The sequence below is a fragment of the Thermobia domestica genome, chromosome 11 (genome assembly GCF_964235325.1).
Source record: "Thermobia domestica chromosome 11, izTheDome1.hap1.1, whole genome shotgun sequence".
Taxonomy (NCBI): Eukaryota; Metazoa; Arthropoda; class Insecta; order Zygentoma; family Lepismatidae; genus Thermobia; species Thermobia domestica.
Window position 1 is genome coordinate 249287288 of NC_137464.1, and position 21983 is coordinate 249309270.

General features: G+C 35.8%; 1 protein-coding gene across 6 annotated transcripts in view; it reads right to left on the reverse strand.

Annotated features, from left to right (window-relative positions):
• Positions 1-12228: 12228 nt before the first annotated feature.
• The window catches only part of LOC145664906 (uncharacterized), a 331547-nt gene continuing 321792 nt past the window's right edge, over positions 12229-21983 (reverse strand). For all 6 annotated transcript variants that reach the window (XM_081731985.1, XM_081731984.1, XM_081731986.1 and 3 more), the window contains 2 exons: positions 19615-19758; positions 12229-14297 (listed from right to left, as the gene is read on the reverse strand). In XM_081731985.1, the coding sequence (XP_081588111.1) occupies positions 14262-14297; positions 19615-19758 (180 nt within the window). In that variant the 3' untranslated portion in view covers positions 12229-14261. The remainder of the gene's footprint in view (positions 14298-19614; positions 19759-21983) is intronic.

Sequence of the window (21983 nt, forward strand, 5' to 3'; positions counted from 1 at the left end):
TAAACATGGATATATGGATAGTTCACGTATCCAGTTCCTCAATAATGTCTTGGCCCGCCTACGATAGGTCCCATAGTGGTGGAACTATAAACTTTTTAAAATTTATTTATTTCGTTTGCGGCACCCTATAACTCTTAAACTATCTACTTTTGAGCACAGGTCTATATGAACTTTCTTTCTTATATTTCAATGTGAGGAATCTGTCCCCAAAATATTGATACATTTTTGTAACACCCTGTATATGAAACAAATCCAGTTTGGAAAAGCTAAGTATATTTAATTAGGCGGGAAAATCAGTAAAACCCCACCATTACAATTCCAGTTACCATTACAAAGAAAGAAAGAAAAATAACTTCCCATATAAATGAATGGGTTAAAAAAATATAGATAGGGTTAGTACTCAATACCATTAAGGATCGTCACGAGCACCTTCAGAAAAAAGATGTTCATATATTGCAAAAAATTTTAGCTTTATATCAACTATTTCGCCGTGTAAAAAACTTAGTTCTTACAAAATAATATTAAGTAAAATGGCCAGTGTTTTCGTTTGTTCGCATTGTTGACTTTCTGTTTTGTTTTTTCAACAATGAATATCAATCTCGAAAACAATTTTACTTAAAAAACATTTCGTAAGTAACTAAAATACTAGGAGTTAAGAAAATGTGTTTTTTTTTTTTTGACATTATTTTGACATGGAGAACAAAGCTGAAATGAGACTCGTTACGATCCTTAGATCAGAAATGAGAAATCTGAAAATTATACAATTTGTATAAATGTAAAAATTTTTACAATTGTCCTATGCTAGTCACATACAAAGATTTTGCTATAAATGCAATGTCTCGTGTATACATGGTTTTTATATACATAATGTATATTTTTGTAAAAAAAAAATATTATTCTAAGCAAGTGATTTGCTGTACTTGCTTCTACCTAAAGCTTTTTAAATGGCAATGGATTTGTAATATATTTTTCCCTTTGTATTTTGTATCAAACATCTAGTCTTAAGTATGTATATATGTGTAGACAGAAATAAAATATATTTCTACAAAAAAAAAAAAGTTCACCAAAAAGAAAGAAAAAAAATCCACTCGCAAATGTGTGTATCAGGGACTTGTTGCTCACTGAACAAAAGGATTGTGTTTTTGTTAATTACGAAACGCTGTTTTTCTTGCTATAAAACAATACAAAATGTATCTTCACAGTTTTTGTCTTATTATTTTTTTTGTAAATTAAAAAGTAAAGAGATTTCCAATTTAAAATGTTTACTTGATTTTATTACAGTACCATCACTGATATTTTAGGAGCAGAGGATGGTTTATTTTCAACGAATTTAAAAAGTTCGTTACTGAATTCTCTATGTCTGTGAGTCGGTCTGTTATTTGCGATTTTTACAATTTTGAACCCTGCATGCGAAAGAGCACCAAAACTATCAGAGAAAGTGATTAAATTTTTCGCGTCACTCTTACTGTTCCCGAAATATTGGCCAAAAATGGCCGACTACCAGAGATTTAAGGAGCCATATCTAGGGAACCGTAAGTCATACAGAGATCATGTTGGTGTTGATCAATATCTAAAAGGATGGTAAATATTTTGGTATCAAATAGTAACCGGTGGCCACTGGTTTGGCCAATGGCCACCTATTATTATCAGTACCAAAATGTTTACCATACTCTTCGTATCTAGAAATGTTGTCCAATTTCTAGATATTTAACGAAAAATAGCTCAGGAACCATAAGTTGCAGAGAGATTATATTGGTGTTGATCAATACCTAAGACGACAGTGAACATTTTGGTATCAAATGCTAACTGGTGACCACTGATTAACTGTCTACTGGCCAACTGGCCACCGTTCCCCAGATATTGCCCCAAAAATTTCGAATTTCTAGATATTTAAGCAGCGATATCTCGAGCACTGTAAGTCATAGAGAGATGACATTTTACTCATTCTTGCGAGAAAAAGATGGTGCGGATAAAAAGTTTTACATCTAGCAACAATGACAGTTATCCTTCCCGCTCCATCTCTCCATTCCTTTTAAGTTCGTTCTAGCAATGCTCTTGGAGCATTCTCAACTGGTTTTAACATGGAACGGAACTAATTATTATTATTCATAACAATAAAACAAATTCTATAATACAGTTGTACGTACATATTCAGCATTCATTATTTTACAGTAGCAGAATGCCCGTTTTCGCACAGGGAAAATACGTTTCATTTTGCGGCATCGGAAGTGAGACTATTCGTCTCAGCAACACTGAAAACCTATAAATTCGACTTTTACATGTCTCGCCCTCCCCTTCGTTCCAATGTCAACCTGAAATGATAAAAACTATCTCAGGCCCGAACCTCACCTATGTTGAAAATTTGATAGACATCGGTCATTTGGTTCAAGAGTTCTTAAGTCACAAACATAGTCACTTTCATTTATAAATACATAGATTGGTTACTTCAAATTCTGCGGGAAGTTTTGATAAAATTCGTTAAGAACTTACAAGAAAATCTTCCAAAATTTTACGTAAGCAGAGTGTATAGATAAATTCCATTATCATATGATTTATGGTAGACATGTTGATTATCTTTACTGTACTCATTCTGTAGTACGAAGGTTGTACTGACAGTAATATAATGATTCTCATAGCGTTGTTAATAATTAACACAAATCATTCAAACTATACGTTCACACAGTAAGGCTCTCTAAAGAAAAAGAAAATGATATTACTAAAATATAGACCTCATTTACAGCGGCACTATCTTTGAATTCAACTTTAAAATTCCATTCGGCAAAATTGTGTTACACTCCTTCAAGGAGTAGTTTTCTCAGCTAAGAAAAAAATCATGAAAACTTTCATGTGGTGTATAGCATTATGTGGCTCTAAATCATGGACAACAGAAATTGAAGAAAGAAAAAAAAAAAAAAAAAAACTGCTACAGACATATGTTAAAAGCAGTGATATGATAAAAGCATATGTTTGCCTACTTTGGACTAATCATAAAGTCAGAGCATATCTCAAAATTCGGTTGATGGCATGTCTGGGAATTTCACCCTGCAGAGAATATTCATCACACTCATTGAACATTAATGAAATACGTATTTTTGGATTGTGTAGGCTTCCTTTACGCTGATAAGGACTGACACTCCACGATTTCTCGAATTCGAAATAGGGCCTCTTAAAATTTTTTTTTTCGCGATTTTAAACAGCCATAGCTCTGAAACTATGCACTTTTCTCCACAGATCCATATTAACTTTTTGACTTATTTTGATGTGACGAATCACCTCTTACAGATTGTCGGTCTAGTTCATTAACAGTCTAGTTCATATATACAGGGTGTTAATGAACTATACCGATAAATTGTACGAGGTGATTCTTCAGATCAAAGTAAGAGAAAAAGTTAATATAGACCTATGGCGAAAAGTGTGTAGTTCAAAGCTAGGGCTATCCAAAATCTCGAAAACGCTAAATTTCAATAGGCCCTATTTCGAATTCCAGAAACTGTGGATGGTGGTTGTTATCAGCGTAAACGAAGCCACGCAAACACAATGCAAAAGTGTATGTTTTATCATTTGTCAATAGGTGTAGAGGGTATTCCTACTGGGTGTAATTCTCAGTATGTTTTCAATAGAGTTTTCAGATACAACCTGATTTCAAGAAGGGTCCAAAGTAGGCAGGAGGTAAACCTTGACAACAATGGACATCCAATGCTTCGGAGGGAAGGCGGAAGTGTTAGGAACCGGAAGCTCCATGTTTCTTTGTGTTCGGAATAACGTATGATGCGATGTATTTCGTCACGGTATATTTCACGTTTTCTTCACTTATAAGCGTGAAAGAAAAAAAAATCGCAGCATGCTTTTTCGCGAGTACGAGAGACTGTGCTGCTGACGATCCTTAACACTTCCGACATCGCGCCAAAGGATTCCGTGTTCATTACTATCAAGGCTTATCGTTTGCCTGCCTTGGACAATCATAAAGTCAGAGCATATCTCAAAATTCGGTTGATGGCATGTCTGGGAATTTCTCCGTTCAGGGAATAATCTGTACACCCATTAAACATTAATGAAATATGCATTTTTTTTTTTTTTTTTTTTTTTTGGATTCCGTATGCGTGACTTTCTTTACATTCATAATGATCACCATCCAGTCTCTCGAATTCGAAATAGGGCCTCTTGAAATTTGGCTTTTTCGCCATTTTGGGCAGCCCTAGCTCTGAAACTATGCACTTTTCGTCATAGGTCCATATGCACTTTTTCTCTTATTTTGATGTGAGGAATCAGCTCTTACAGTTTGTCGGTATATTCATTAACACCCGATATATATATGGTGGTAAGAAACTATTTGAACAAACATTGGGAGCTGATTTCTGACACCGAAACAAGCAAAAACAGTCCTGTGGAACTTTGGTCAGTGAGGGATAGTTTTGGCGATATAAGCAGTGACGAAGGGTGATAGTATCAACAGGGTAGGCCCAATGTTCTTCTTCTTCTTCTTCTACTACTACTACTACTACTAATAATAATAATAATAAAAATGAGCTTCAGAGGACTGTAATTCAAAAACAACGCAACGTAGAGAGTGCAGTTTAGAACATGACACTCGAAGTCATACCTACTCGATTGAAAAATGTATGCTTCAAACCTCCGCAAGATGTGTGTGAGGGATTCTCCAAAGGAATGTAGAGATTACTTGCCAAGTTATATCGGATCCCTACGTTCCTTTGGGGAATCTCTCACACACATCTTGCAAATGTTTGAAACACATTTTTCAATCGAGCAGGTATGACTTCGAGTGTAATGTTCTAAACCGCACTCTCTACGTATCGTTGTTTTAGAATTACAGCCCTCTGAATGGAGTTCATTTTCCCACGCTTTCGGCACCTTATATCGCCGAAACTCCCTCACTGACCAAAGTTCCAGAGGACTGTTTTTGCTTGTTTCGGTGTCAGGAATCAGCTCCCGAAGTTTGTTCAAATAGTTTCTTACCAACCTGTATATATAAAGAGTAAACCCACTTACTGATTCACTCACTAACAGCTATCAGAAAATAGTAGGCCTAGAACCTTGTTTCGTGAAAATGTTCCTCTTGCACCCTAAGCAGTAGGTAAGACGGAATTTTGCGAAATATATATTCTAAGGGGCCTTAAATATTTTCTTTTAGCGTTCCTCTGATCTCTGAAACTATTAGACATATAGCCGTGAAATTTTATACAAATATTATCCTTGCACTCTAGACTGCAAATAAGGCTAACTTTAGAGAATTATTTCTCTAAGGGGAAATGGGAGGGGGGTTAAATACGGTAGTTTCTTTTGACGTTCACCATCTCCGTAACTAGTAGGCGTAGACTTTGAAATTTTGTATAATCTTCATCCTAAGTTGCATATAATGCGAGGTTATAGGAATTGCATATCCTGTGGGATGACGGAGAGCTTAGTTATTTTTTTTTTTTCCTCTTTGTTAGATGTTGGCCAATGTCCGAAACTATTATTAGTCATAGAACCTTGAAATTTTATATAATATTCTTCTTGCACCCTAGGATGCAAATAAGGCGAGATTTTGAGAACTGCATAACCTATGGGGGGATGGATAGTCTTAAGTACTGTAGTTTGGTATTTGTCAGATATCCAAAACTACTTTACATCTAGAATCCTACTGATTTGGAGAAATCTATTTCCGTGACTTTTGGCAGGAAATTCCCTGACTTTGATGATGGGTGTCGGATGACGTTGCCAAGAGTGACTGGGGAACTGTGGAATAATTCTTATCTACTACAGCGTCCATCGATAGTTTTCGTATCTTTGCCAGAAAATCCCGTAGGAGCTCCTGCCCCTTCTTCTTTGAAAAGTGAATTATTTTTAAGTGAATCATAAAAAGGGCATTTCATAGAAAGTTGTTAGTATTTATTACTTTGATGGTGATCTATACATTTTACGGAAACTTGTGTGCCATGTTTTTAATTGGAATTCCCAATAAATCTTCGTTGTCCAGGTATTTTCTCTCTCTTTCTTTCTTTGTATGATTGGAGACGTTCCGTGATCGTATTATGTTGCTCACATAAATTCTCGGTACTATGTAAGAACAAAGCGGGTATTTAGCCACAATTATAGGTCGTTCTCCAGAGGCTCAAACCCAGGACCAGTTCAAAACCAATCGGCTAATAGTTGTGAATTTCGTTATGTCCTCCAAGGATTTTTTTGAGCATATGAAACAGGATGTATGACAGCTAATACGATGCATTCTTCATTAAAATACAATTTACAGGCAATAAAAAATTGTGTAATATACTTTGTAACGAACCATTACGTATTCCTCAGTCGAATATTATATTGTAAAACTCTGTCCCATATAGGTTGTAGGTAGAGCGTAAATAAAAAGAGCGTCCACAATCGATTCCCACTACCAGTTTTTATTATAAAATTCACTATAAACGGTATTTTACAACAAAACAAAACAAAAAAACAAAAAAAAAAAAACTAAAGATAATTTCTCTAAGTTTGCAAGGTTAGATTTTCGCTTCTTTTTAACACACCACGGCGCTGCAATCGGACCAGAAATGCTGGGGAAAATGCTACAAAATAGAGCAGGTTCTATCAACAAAAAATGCTACAGGATATGCCGTGGCATGGGAAATGCTATAGCATTTGCTACTTTACACGGTAGGATATCGATGATAGGATTTTTGTTACGAGAAATGCTACGATAAATGCTTCCATCTAAAACTAGCCTTAGGGTTCCCAATGCTCCGTGACAAGCAGAGGATGGGTTAGATGACCACAGAGCCCCGTAACAGGCTAAGCGGCTGAGGTTAGGATTCCCGACAGAGCTTCGTTGCAGACTAGAGGCCTGGGGTTAGGTTACTCCTAATGTTCTGTTGCAAACAGTAGGAGGGGCACCAGAGAACTGGTACACGTCCGCTGTCGGCCATCAAATTTATAGCGGTCCTCGGACGGCGGTGGCGCTGCTGCTCCGTTGTCGTCGTCTACTTCATGGGAGGAGCCAGAAGTCCGTGGTCTGCAGGTGATAGTGGATCCATCTGGTGTGTAGAATCCTCTTGTAAAACCATGTGGTGTTTGTAAACATAAGCGTGAAGTTGTTTGTATACAACACCACGTGGAACATTACAATATATACACTACCGTCCAAAAGTATTTGAACACCCCGAAAACAATGCTCTGATGCAGTTAGATTAAACAAAACATTGTCATACCTTTAGAAAATATACATTTTCAGTACGTAAAGTGTGATACATCAATTTACAGTCAAACATTCATAATTTTGATTCATTAATATGTCCACCTTTGTTTTTGAAAAGAGTCTGAAAAATTTTGGGTAAACGTGCAACAAAGTTTTTTAATGTGCCATAAATCTTCTTGAGATGTAGGGCAACGTTTTCGTACCTGTCTGTCCAGTTCATCCCACAGCAGCTCTATATTTTTCAAGTCTGTGGGAGCCATGTCATGGCTTTTTCGTATTTTGTTGTTCTTGAGCCTCCAAGAACTGTTTGCACAGCTTGGATGTGTGTTTAGGGTCATTATCGTGTTGAAAGATAAACCCTGGCCCAATTAGACGGATTCCAGAAGGAACATTATTATTTTGCAATATATCCTTTAACATTCTTTATTAAGTATTCCCTGTATTCGTACAATATATACACCACTGCGGAACCATCAAAAACAGTCCCAAATCATCACAGAGCCTCCACCATGCTTGACCGAAGGGATGGTGCATGGTTCAAATGCTCTCCCTTCAGGCCGACGGTGGAGAAATACTCTTGTCTTGGACCCGAACACTTCCAATTTTGATTCGTCGCTTCAGATGACCTTTCTTTAGTCAGCAGTTGTCCAATTTTGATGTTATTTTGTCCAATTGACCCTCTTCTTGTTTATCGTCTTGAGGATTGATGTCGATACTGGTATGCATCCCGTCAGACCAGTAACCAGTAAGCTTCTTTTAGCTGTAATCACACTCGCAGTTTACTGCGGCCCACATTGGCATGCGCAGCTGTTTCCGTTGCAGTCAAGCGTCTGTTGTGTTTACTTTTAGCACTACGTTGAAATCTTCCGTCGAAGTTTTAACCCGGAGTCTGCCTGAACGACAGTTGTTGGATGTTGTGCCTTGAGTCTTAAATTTCTTGATGATTTAGTGCACACTTGATAGTGATATATTCTGAAATTGTGAAATTTCCCGAATACTTTTGTCGGATTTATGAAGACCGATGATAATTCCTCTCCTCTCTTCGGAATAGTCCTTTGTTTTGGCCATTCTGTTGAAAAACTAAAAAACAATATTAGTACGCTGCAGACTATGAAACTTTACAATGTTGATGCACGTTTTCAAGTCACATGCGACAAGATAAATAAGCCAAATGTGGTTTATAGGCTTACGTAAATATAAAACTGATTACTCAACCGATAAAACAAAGGCCAAGGAACACCATCTACTGAAACAAACGAAACTGCTACAAACGCCTAAATTCAAAGAACATTCTATTTATTGTTTTTCAGACTAACAATGATGTCACACCAATAATGTGGACAATATTTTGGGGACAATAACATTAAGACGATGGGTTTCATCGGACTTCAACCACTAAATATGTCGTCGTTGCTTTGACTTTACACCGAAGTATGTAGGTGTTCAAATACTTTTGGACGGTAATGTGTATATATACACAATAGTGGATCCAGGATATGATCAAGGGAGGGGCTAAACCAGTCTGCTGCTTTATCCAGTGTAGCCCATTTTATCCAGTGTATATCTGAGCCTCAAGGGGGGGAGGCTATAGCCCCTATAGGCCCCCTTGGATCCGCGCCTATATATATTATTTTGGTGGTGTTATTCTTGTGTCCATGTAGAGTGTTTTAAACAATGTCGTTTGTCGTTGAATGCGCTAGCCAACTAGCTATGAAAGTAACAGAATGCTGTATTCCTAATTTGATTGCTTGAGTTCATATTGTTGTCATAGTTCGATGAAATATCAGAATAAAGATGTCAGATATATTTATATGTTATTGAATGTCCTTATTTTATGAATGGGATTCTTACACGATAGATATTGTGTTGATCGTCCACATTGTTTAAGCTCTATGACTGCCGTTCCTTGTTATATTTGAGGCCTACAATAAATAAAATCGAGTCTTGAGAGCACCTATGTCATTATGTCCAGTTGTCTGTTCAGGAGACTGTTTAGAAGTTTCATAATATTGGCAAAAATCAGAATTGTGACTAGCTACAATAGTTGAACATCGGGGATTAAGTTAAACATTTATTGGCTTTTGGAAGCATGCTAGCATATCGAGCTGCCATAGCAGCACTGGCCTCTCTCGCATGTAAAATTTGGGGGTGACACCGAAGAAAGTGATTTAGATGGTACTACCTAGCCCAACCTGTTTATTAACTTTGATTCCATTTGTTACCTTTCTGCTTACCTTCACAGACTCCGTAAGGTATATCAAGAACTCGATTACAATCGTTTCACAGCCTGAATATTATATTATTTCAAATAAATATAATTATTATTATTTATATGATATTCTGTTGTTAGTAAATAAATTAAATTAGAAAAAAATATTGAATATTTTGTATTTCAAAATATTGGGGGGGGGGGGACGCGTCCCTCTCGTCCCTTCCGCCAGAGACGCCCGTGCATAGCAGGTATCAAGCTATCGAAATAGCCGACAAAGTCAATATTTAGGAAAACTGGACATATGAAATTCTCCAAGCTCGAAATAATACAACCTCACTTCATACTAATTCTTTTTTATTGACAGACCATATGTTCATGTTTATTATGAGAGCGTCTGTACAGCTTAGCGACTGACTTCGTGACAATCCGAACATCTCACTTTCCTGGGATATACATCTGCAATCTTCCACTGAGTTTACACGATTTTGAATGCATTACTGACGCTGTGTGAATATATTAGAGATCTCTACCGCAGCTGAAGTAGCGTGGCACAACTTGATTACTTGAATTGAGGGGTTATTTTGGATAAGGGCGTAACTAGCAATTCTTCATTTTTTTAGGAGAGCAGAAAAACAAACGCCCTTATCCAATTAATCAACGTATTCGCACAATATTTTTGGAGACAGGCGTTCGCTACGGAGCAGAGATATTACATAACCACCACCTAGACACATGCGGACATGCTCAAACTTGCAGAAAATAAGTATATCTCATTTTACCAGAAATACGTCGATACGCCCTTATCCAAATTACCCTTTCAATTAAAGTTAAGCGTCCCTTTCGGCACCGAGGCTATATAAGACAAAGATCTAGCTTCACGTAGGGTCCGAACCAGAAGAGTTGCCACCAGACCTATACGTATTTTTTGTGTTCCAATTATTTTTAATAAAACTACTCCCTAATTAAAATTATTATACGTAACTGTGAAACCATATACGAGGGACGATCAAAAACAGGTTACAAGGCTGACATTTCTGGAGTTTCGTGTGTTATATTGGAACGAGGAGTGTGCGGTAATTCTAATATATATAGAGTTGGCAACTGAGCACTTTCAGTCACCTACCACCTATGGTACTAGATGAAGATACACAAATGGAGGCTCGTTCGATTTGTGAGGGGGCGAAAAATGTAACCGCGGCTGAAATTCAGCGGCAGCTGGTAGAGGTTTACGGAGAGACTAATGTCTCGTCAGCATGAATGTGTCGAAAATTTGCGGTTGGTAGGGAAAACGTCACCGATGAGGAATGCAGTAGCAGATTCAGCATGGCATAAACAGTCGAAAACTTTCCCTACAGCACGGACCTCGCTCCAAGCGACTTACACCTGTTCTCGCATTTGAAGGAGGCCGTTGCTTCGCACTTCATAACAACGTGGCTGAACACACGCAAGGACAGGATTTTTATCAGGATACGACAAGTCCCTCAACCGATATAGAGACTATATCGAAAAATAACCTAATCTATGTACTATCTGTTGGCTGTATTAGTTGTATGAATTCATATATATCACGTTTCACTGCAGGCCTTTTAACCTTACTTTTTAGTTACCCTTCGTATGTCATACGAAAATTCTGAATATCACGTACCTTTCGCGACCCCCACCCCTAAATATCGTTAAGATCTATTTTTCTCTCTGAACAATCTGGCAACACTACCCACTTCACAAGCGAATAGGCTTAAAAAGCCATTAGTTTTGGATTTTAAGTGATGAAGGTATCATTTTCTTGCATATCAGGATAAAACAAATATGGAATAAGTAACAGTTGAAGAAATAATCCTTGAGTATTGACATGTTCGTCAAAATTCACAAGAATGAAGTCAACGAAATATCAGTTTTCTGAAAGGTCATGACATACCATCAGGTAAATAAACTTTTGACTTTTCGTAATAGAAAATGGGGGCACGATGGCTCAGTGGCAGAGCGCTTACTTCTCATGCGTGGAGTCCTTGGTTCGATCCCTGGAAAAGTAAGTTTGTGGTGGACAACATCGTGTCCGCAAGTTTTCTCGGGGTACTCCCCTTTCCTCCCACTTTCTCATTCTACCAATTCTTCCATCTACATTTATTTGCCTTAATCATAGTTTCCTTTAGCCTAAAGGGCATAATCGTGGAGCGCTAAATTGAAACATTCCATTTCATTTCGTACTAGAAAATAGTGCACTGAAATGCATATCTTAACATATTACAAAAAATGGTACTATTCTACAGCCAACTTGAAGCAGCAATACATTTTAGGGTAAAGTAAGATACAGAACCAGTTGCTGGTTACAATGCAGTCTTACTCGTTGTCCTTTTATTTTGTTTTCGTTATCAAATCTGGATCGAACCAGTTCTGTTAAATTTCGATTTTGTGGTCATTGTTTGGACACTCCAAAAAAATAAAATAAATAAATAAATAAATAAAAATAAAAAGTGATTAAATGATACAAACTTTCTGTTCTAAACAAGTTCTTTCAACATATATTGGCTGTCACATGAAAAGTTTAACTTTTGTTTGATTAGCAAATGCTTCCATGTGAAGTCAATATCCGTGTGTATAAGCTTGCACATCATATACAAGAAAAATGAAATGAAATCTTTGAGTTTTACATCCCACGGTTTTGCCAGATAGGTTAAAGGAAACGGTGATGATGAGAAATGAATGAAATGGTAGAAGGAATACAGTGGGAGGAAATGGGAGAAAACCGAGAAAACCCACGCATACGGTGTTTGTCCACCACAAAGCTGGAAGTCATATAATTTTATCAAAGCTGCAGATTTTCTTAAAACAAGGATAATGACCAAATTATATATTTTTCTACACTTATAACAATTTTTAACACAAAAAATCTTCCCATTAATTAACAATAATATATAAAAAAACTCATAATACATTTCTTTTAATAAAGCTTTCTGCGCAAAAGTACCCGAAGTATATCAACACAAGCATGTCGTATTTTACAGGTTTTATTCAGGCATAATTATGTCAATACACAATTATCCAAGAATCATTTACATGAATTTTTTCTTTCAAAAAACAATACTTTGACTTTTTTCTTAAAGTTTTGAATTATATATATATATAATCTATATACTTTTTAAAATTTTAATGTAAAATTTATGAATACTAGCCAGAAGGAATGAACATTCCATCATGATAATAATCTATACTTCATTCTTATAATTTATTCACTCTCATAATTTCTTATCTTTCGCTGTTCACATGGAACTACAGTTACAGGAGAACTTTGCTACCATCTTCCTTGTTCGGGTTCTGGTCTTAACACTGTACGCATTCACCACGCAAATCTTATTCGAATTACCGACACAATTTGGAAAAAAGATTAATAATAAAAACATCGAGGCAGAAACAACGGTTTGAAAAGGAACTAAGGAAGAAGGAAAACAACCGATCAACGTCTAGGAATTGTTTTGATCATAAATTCAAATTTGTAAATGCTTTTGTTCACATACAAAGAAAACTCAGAGTAACGTTTTTTTTTCTTTTTTTCTCATTTTTTTTTACTGAAGAATTAACTGTTTCTTAAATTCACACAGAAATTACTGGAAGTGCTCTTTTTTTACAGTATCTACCACTTATACATAATTTCCTTTCTCTTTCTGAGTAATAAAAAATAACATTAACGGTATGTAACTGCCACGCACAATAAGAATAACTGCCTAGAAATTAAGACATCTGCTGCAAGAAATATGTATCATAATATATTCTTGTTTTGTATGTTTTTGTTTAAAACTAAAATGACAATTACTTATTAAATTTTTTCTGCTTAATATTTACAATTATTACAAGTTGACGAAAGATACTTCTCCCTATTTCCCCCCCTCAATACACTGTGAAGTCACTTTCGATATAAACTTTTTTTTTTTTAATTGTAATATTGTTAAACAGTGATAACACACCATTGTAATCACATTAACATCACAAGCTTCTCTCTGTTCCGTCTGTGAAGTACTTTTTTTTTTAACTTTCTTTTTAAGATCATTATCTTTCTGGGCTCCTTCAATATACATCCAACACAGCCTGATTCTTAGAATTTCTTCCCGAAATCATTCAATCAAGACAATGTCCTAATTTTATGAGCACGTCGCATTAATTCTTGGCAACAATAGTGAGAGTGTGGAAGGAATAACACACACATACATACACATGCATACGCACACACACACAGATAAAGAGGCTGTGCCAACTTTTTTTTTTTTTTGTATTATCGGTTTTTGCATTTTTAAAAATATCTTCAAACTGTTCCACACACATCTACTTCGAAACAGATGACTCACTAAGATAACGCTTCATCCACACACATATCGTTGGCAAGCACTCGGGTCAAACACATTCAAATTTTTCAATATACTCGTAATATCTTAGATGATGATATCAGACAAAGTATTAGCGTCATCGATTTAAAAAATGTCACAGGAAAATAACTTTATTATCATTATTAAACTTCATATTTTTGCATGTATATATATATACTTTTCTCATAATTAAGGAATTCTTTTTATTACTTTTTTCTACCGAAAAAAAAACTCACTTATGAAAAGTTATCAAGAGGACAAAAATCACTGTTACTGAGTGTGTTTTTAATTTTTTTTTCACTGTTCCGTTACGCAAAGACACACGTAAGTTAAACACTACGACGAGGAAACCCAGTTATTTGAATGCACTGGCATCTTTAAAAAAAAAAGTATGCATAATTTCACGCACTGTTATCTTCCCTTAATGCTAGTCTTGGTTAAGTGATGTGTGTATGTATATATAATTCTTCCTCCGTCTATACAAAATCCATGTTCTCTTCCTAATGTATTATTACGTAGGAAGGATTGACTGAGACGATATTCTTTTCTAAAACAGAATAAATAAATAAATAAATAAATAAATAAATACATGGCAAACACAACAGAATATTTGCTTATTTTATTAAAATATTACATGATACGAGGGTGATTCAGAAATTAATGCCTCCAAGCCCACTACTTGAGCAATAGTGCTGCAACTGCTCTATTCTCAACTGTGTAACATTAATGCACTGATGTTTAAGCTAATGTCACTTGTTTCACCTTCTCATCTCTTCTCGTTCCAGAACAATGAAGCAATCCATGTCATTGGTGGTGACGTCCGGTTGAAACAGCCGGCTGCCATTGAATTTCTGACTGCGGAAGGTTGTGCGTCCAGGAACATTCATCGTCGCCGGTGACGAGTCGTGAATACATCATTACGACCCGAAAACGAAGCGTTAGTCGATGGAGTACCGCCATATATCCTCTCCTCCGCCAAAAAAATTCAAAGTTTTCCCATCTGCTGGCAAAGTTTTATTGCCATTCTGCTTCATCCTGCCTATAGTCCGGATCTTGCGCCCTACAACTTTGGACTCTTCCCTGAACTTAAGGTTTACCTTAAGATCCAACGCTACAGTTGTGACGCGGAGGTGGAAGTAGAAGTTCGGCAATGGCGTCGCCAGCAGCTACCACAATTCTTCGCCGACATAATGAAAAACTATGTTTCACGTTGTCGCAAGTGTGTTGCCCATAATGGGGACTATGTTGAAAAACGATGCCACCATTTGTAGCTGACACTACAAGCTTTCCACTGATACATGTATTGATGCTGTCAAACAAAAATAAAGGTATCTCTTTGGAGGAATTACTTTCTGAATCACCTTCGTATTATTAATATATTTTTCAAATGAACTTTATCCTAGTAAGCACACAAATACACATTTGAACGCTGACTTGGCTGAACTTGAACCCAGATGTTCTGCTTACAGAGAGGTTACCAGAAATTCAAGCGACCATTAATGATCAAATTTTTGGTCGAAAAGTAGGATCACTAGTATACAAATACATCCTTTCTACATATGGTTATCAAAGTTTAGTACTTTTCTTTCTGGAGGTACATAATTCAAAGACAGAACTAAAGAAATAGATTCTGCAAGTGAAGTAATGGCTGTAAAAAACAATGTTTCACGTAAATTATGACGATTTAAGCAACAACAATTTTCTTAGATCAGGATTGGATCAGGATTTTCTCAGATCAGGATAAATGTTCTTTGGCCTTTTGATTTCATAAAGCCTCCTTTCATGCAAGAATCTGATTGCGTTTGTTTTCACTTTTTTTTTTTATTTTTTAATTGTTTTGTCACTTTCCTTTTTTGATTCTACTTCCAGTTCAGTATTATTTAATCTTGATTCGAAAACTGAACAATTAAACCAAGTTCAAACTCCTAACAACAGCGCAAGCTTCTTTATTAAGAACATAAATTAGCTACATCCTCTTTCTGGAACAGCTTTAGAATCATCTTAAATGATGATGCATGTAAAAGTTAATGCAACATGCTATTTTCAAAGAAGTCTTTACATACTGCAATGTTCATTTACACTTATTATTTTTTTTAACTTTAATCTTTTGTCTAATTTAAGAAATTCTGAGATAATTTTCTTATTATCTACAGCTAATTATTGAATTATAATCCTTTCAGGAGCTTGGATCAAGGTCAACCATTATATCTCAACAAAAATGCAGTGTAAACTCTATGAAAATATTACCTGGTTATATTTATCGCTGATTCAAAAGTAGGATAACTTGAATCTCTAAGTTACTCTACCAACTAAGATAGCAAGACAATCCAGTTTTAATTTGTTCATTACATCATTTTTCAAATTCCTACATACTAATGCAAAGAGTGACCGACTGGACCTGGACTCGAACCCGGGGCCTCCGGCATACCGTGCCGATATATTAACTACTACGCCACCCAGAACAGCCACTCACTCTCCTACATACTAGCTGTCTGCTAGCAATTTGGAGAATGTTTAGCACTGGTATTTGGATATACAATTTTCAGGTACACTTTAATATCATTTAGTTACTGCATTAGATTTTCAAGACTTATCATACCACGTTAAGTGGAAGATGATTCATGAATAAATTTGTTTCACACATGTGTAAGGTATCAGAAGCTGAACTTCATATAAATAACTACAGAGCTGATTACCTATTCTTCCAAATGAATAATTAAAAAAAAAAAAATAGTTCAAGGACAAAAATGGTTTGGAATAGAAAGCCTAGGCAAAGAAAAAGAGAAGATCAAGAGAATGCTTCGGAAAGCAGGAATTAGGACGTACAGATAAGGAGGAAGCAGAATAACTGAACTAGTCGGAAGAACCAAGAGAAAATAGCGGACAAAGATTAAAGGGGAGTAATATATAGAGTAGGATGCGCGGAGTGTAACAAAATTTACATAGGAGAAACAAAAAAGAAAATGCAAGAAAGGATTAAACAGCACCAGGATGATGTAAGATTGAAAAGGGACAACAATGCGATATACAAGCACCAGAAAGAGACAAACTACAGGATAGGATGGGAAGGAGCAGAGGTCATAGAAGTAGAGAACAGAACTTTGGTGAGAAAATGGAAGGAAGCCAGGGAGATTATGAAGGCAGGAGACAAGGTGGTGAATTGGAATGCAGGATTCTCGATAAATAAAGAGTGGGAGAAGATTCTGCTTAAAGATGAAGAAATGGAAAGGAAGAAACAGAAAAAATTAATAAGGAAAATAAGGATAATTAGAGGACAGAATGTATCCAGCGAAAAAAGTAAACTTTTAATTGGACACGTGTGCAGCTAAAAAGTGAAAGTGAAAGCCATACAAGTGTTACTTTTAAACGAAGGGGCGGAGCCTAATTAGAAGTTAATCTCCGGAGAGTATACAAGTGATGACCAACTCTCAAGCAACCAGAACGAATGGAAGTCTGATGAAGACACAGTTCTTGTGTTGAAACTGTTACGTGATTTTTTTTTAACATATTATCACATACCCTTGCTCAGTGTGTTATTGTGTATTAGTACAAAATGGAAACAAGGTCTGATAGAATACTAATATTTGTATGTATTTCTGGGAATTCTAGTAAGATTATTAATTAATGGTATGATTTTGGCAATCTATCTTGCTCCCATCGACTGTCAGAGACTAAATAAGAAACGTAAAGACCACATGAAGGGTAAGGGGAAAAAACAAGGAATGTCACAAAACTGCATTTTCGAGAAAACGGCGTTTTAATACTGAAAACCGCATATAAAGAATAGGGTTATGAAATCTTTTGCCACTTTTTACATGAACATTTCTACATCTACGCATGCATGCCATAGACAGTCAAATAGTACCAAGATTCACCAACAGATAGGACAAAGCACCCGAAAAAGCACATACATGGACATTCCTTGTTTTTTCCCCTTACCCTTCACATATTATTTAACTTAGTTCCTTCTCAAGTAAACATTAAAATCAGCAATCACTTTTCTGTTGGTAATCAGTAAGGTTCGGATTTCTATGTCCTTAAAACTTTAACAATATGCCCTAAGAATGTCAAAATATGATACAAAAATCCACGCAACTTCACACTACTAGAGCAATTGAATTTAGGTGTCTTGAAATAAAACTCAGCGATGCCAAGTTCTTTCAGGCAAAAAAAAGCAACGTATGCCAAATATTCCTCACGCTCGAAAAACTCCTGCGCTCAATGCAAAAGTCTTATTGTAAGTAACAGTGATGATTTCAGTGGGAGCCCCCGCAGGTAAATCCCGAGGTCTCTGATCATGCTCAATGTGGATTACCAATACGTTCGCAGCAGTACTCTCATATTTCCCTCTTTTAAAGTTTCCTTTGGTTATGGATCGAAATAATTTCCACCATATGCAACTTCAAAATTGAACTTCAGGTATCACTGCAGAGGGAGGAGGAAAAAGGGAAATATTCGAAGTGGTTGCTGTTACGTTAGGTGAAGAACCATTAACCCTCACGCTATACAATATACCTTCGAACTACGTTACACGTAAAATATTTCATGATTTGATTTTGAGTTTAGCGTTCCTTTCAGCAGCAAGGCTATATGAGACGTGGATCTTATTACGTGGGATCCGAATCATAAGAGCTCCGCCGCGAATGGAACTATCTCCCACATCAAAAGTGCGTACGCTAATTGCTTAGCCCTGGAGCTCTCAAATATTCCTAAGGAAGTGTTTCAAATAGCCTACTTGACAACACTTCAAATATGCATTTATATAACGGTATTTTCGTGTTCACAAGAATTACAAATGTGTTTATAGTTAATTATGCATATAAAAAAGCCAGCATAAAATATATTTCACAGAAATTCGAGTCTTAATAATCTGCACACAGACTAGCTTCCAGTTTTTGAGCTAATGTGATCAACAGTGGTTTGATTCAAGACTTCTGCCTATATTTCTTTAAATGATTTTTTTTTTCGCTTTCTTAAAATCTGTCTTCTTTTCGACAAATTTCCTCAGCAGTTGAAGTGAAATCACTCCAATTAGTCTGATACCGAATTAAACACCACTAGATAATATTTTGTTCTTCTTGGCTGGCTGCTTTTAATTACTTTCTACTATGTACGCATATTTATGTTTCTCTTAGCTAACTTCGAGTCGAAAAGGAAGAGACAGTAGTTCAGTGTTCCAAAGTTTAATCTAGACCACGTCAGTTTGTAGTGAATAAACATCCTATCAGCCTACTTTCAATTTACTACAACTTTGTAACAATTCACAACAGTATTTAAAGATTTACCAAATAGCATGTCCGTCGCCGTCATCGGTACACTTCTAACTGAACAGCATTCACGCCAATCCATTCCTCTATTTCGTCCTGAAACCTAGAATTATCGCTTGTACTCATCCGAAATGCCTGCGGTTACTATATATATATATATATATATATATATGTGTGTGTGTGTGTGTGTGTGTGTGTCATACACCGTCAGATCTGGCAAGAAGCATGCAGACTCCAAGTGTTCCTTGTGGTCTGAGACGGATTGCTCCCAGTCAGTGCACAGTGTTACCTTGTTACCAGGTAGAACTTTAAATACTGTTGTGTAATACGAACTATATTCCACTGAAATGTCTCTACAGATTACAAAGATAGTACAACAAAAATAGGGAACGACTTTTCGAAAACTGTATTACATCAAAAATTCACTAAAATCGATGTGCTGTTTAAAACCCAGGAAGTAACTGTCGATACTAGTGCACAATACTGGATAGCCTGCTAATCAGCATACTATCCCAACATCCACATCAATTAACAATACAAGTAACCTTAAAAGCAACTGGCATCTTTCGCCAAGTGTATGAAAAATGTATTCATTACCTTATGAGTATTACAGCTGGCAATATATCCATCTTCGTCAAGTTCCCAATCATAATCCCTTGCACAGCCATAATGTAGCCTCTCCTCACAGCCCCGCTTCACACAACCAACGTTCGCTCCACCTTGATTGCACTTTACGCACACCTTACGATTAAAAAGAAACAACGAGACTTATATTCACACACAACTCACGATTACGAATCATTTACAAAATTAGTTTTTCCAACGAAAATTCTTCTACAGTGAAACTTAGAAGGACGTAAGAATATAACTCAAGTTGTACATGAAAATGAAACCTAAACTTACATAGATACATTGGAAAAGTTTATATCCACATCAAAATAAAATAAAGTGCTTTTTATTAATAAATAAATGAAGTAAAAGATCGGTACATTTACGTTCCGAAATTCTTGTCGAACATTGCTAGTTGTTAAACTGAGATACTCACTTTTTCTACTGTCCGGTTAACTACTTATACACAAGTTGGATAACCATAACGATAATAATGAACATAGTTTTAAAATATATTCTAACATTACGTCTGGAATAGCTCATTGCGCAACAAAAGTGGATTTCCGCCAGCCCAATTTATTTTCTAAGTTACTAAATTAAGATAACTGTATTTACTTCTGTGGCTTTTTTTTTTTTTTTTTTTCAAAACAATGCTAATTTTCCTAGAAATGATGTTTCATCATTTATTCCAAGACTGTTCCGGAATATACCGTTGAGTCAAGTGTTTCGGCCTTTATGAAGCTACCGAAGTAGCAGAGACTACTGAAATTATTTAATAACAACTAAATACCCCAACAGAGCATACACGGTGAGAATATTATACGTAATATGTACCATATAGCAGTAGTTCTCGATGTGGGCGTTCGTGTTCCAAGGAGGCGCTGGAACAAAAGAGGGGCAATAGGTTATTTAAGGGCGTTTAAGATTTCATGGCCTTTTAGGTATTATTATTGAACTAAAGTTATTATTCATTTTACAAATAATATTGTAGATTCTTGAAGGCTGATAAGAATTGAAGCCTTTTTCTGGTTCTTAAAGAGCCTGACATTAAAAACAATGCAAAATTTACCATTTTTCTTTTGCTTGTTTTTCATAAGCGAAAGGAGATAATGAAATGCGACTTACCACTATCATACATAATGTTATTTTAAAACAGAAAATATGAACCTGAAGAATTTTCAGTGTTGCCATCCATGGAAATTACAGTGTTCCCAGAACAACATTTTCCCCAAAAATCTAAGTTAAGGCAGCGACTAGAGGAACGAACTCAACTGAATTTGATTACGTATTACATTGTTTTGGTATCCTGTGAACTACTTTTTTAAATAACATTATTATTTAATGTTAATAAGTGTACGTTAAAACTGTTTTGTTTATTACACACTGAATACAACTATTATTTAAAAAGTAGTTCACGGAATACCAACACAACATGATACGTAATCAAATGCAGTTATGTTCATGTTTGTTTCTCTAGCCGCTGCCTTATCTTAGATTTTGGGGAAAATGTTATCCTAGCAACACTGTAATTTCTATGGATGGCAACACTTAAAATTCTTCAGATTCATATTTTCTGTTGTACAATAACATTATCCATGATTGTGGTAAGTTGCATTTCATTATTTCCTTTCACTTATGAAAAAACATGCAAAAGAAAAATTATAACTTCGTATTATCTATAGTATATCAGCCTCATAAACCGTTTCATCCAAGACTTACGTTCAGCCTCGTGCATGAGTGGATTGGATTAAGATGACGGGGGACACTCAGGACAAGCGCATTCACCGAAAAGACTGAGAACAACTGTCCTATAGTATTCATTAAGTAAGAATCCAAATCGAGCTGCTTAATTCTAATACTCTGAGAAAAGAAGTTGTGTAGTGCAATCAAATTTTGCTGCAAACCTGTACATGTTTAAAATAGTTTAATACTTTCCTGCTATTTAAGGGTTTTGTCCTCTAACCTGTAGGGAGAAGAACGTGATTTACGGATCTAGATTGGTGATAGACAAAGTGAAACGTTCCATCATTCCTATATGCATAACATGAATTTTAAAATCTGTTGTTGCAAACAATTTTGGAAATGACGTCCTTATTTGACAAATTACAATGCTACATTTCTGAGGAAAAGGAGGAAAACAATTACGAAAGTAAATCTCACCAGAAATTTCTCAAAATTTTGTTTTGTAATCCAAAGTACTGTTTTTAAATAACAGACTGGTCGTACTGTTTCCATCTGCTTTGTTTAGCGTAGTTTTAAGTAGAATGAACGGCGAAACATTTAATACATTCCTAATTAAGATCGTACATTGTTTTTTGACTAAGGCACTTTCATGACAATCCATTTAAAAGAAAATT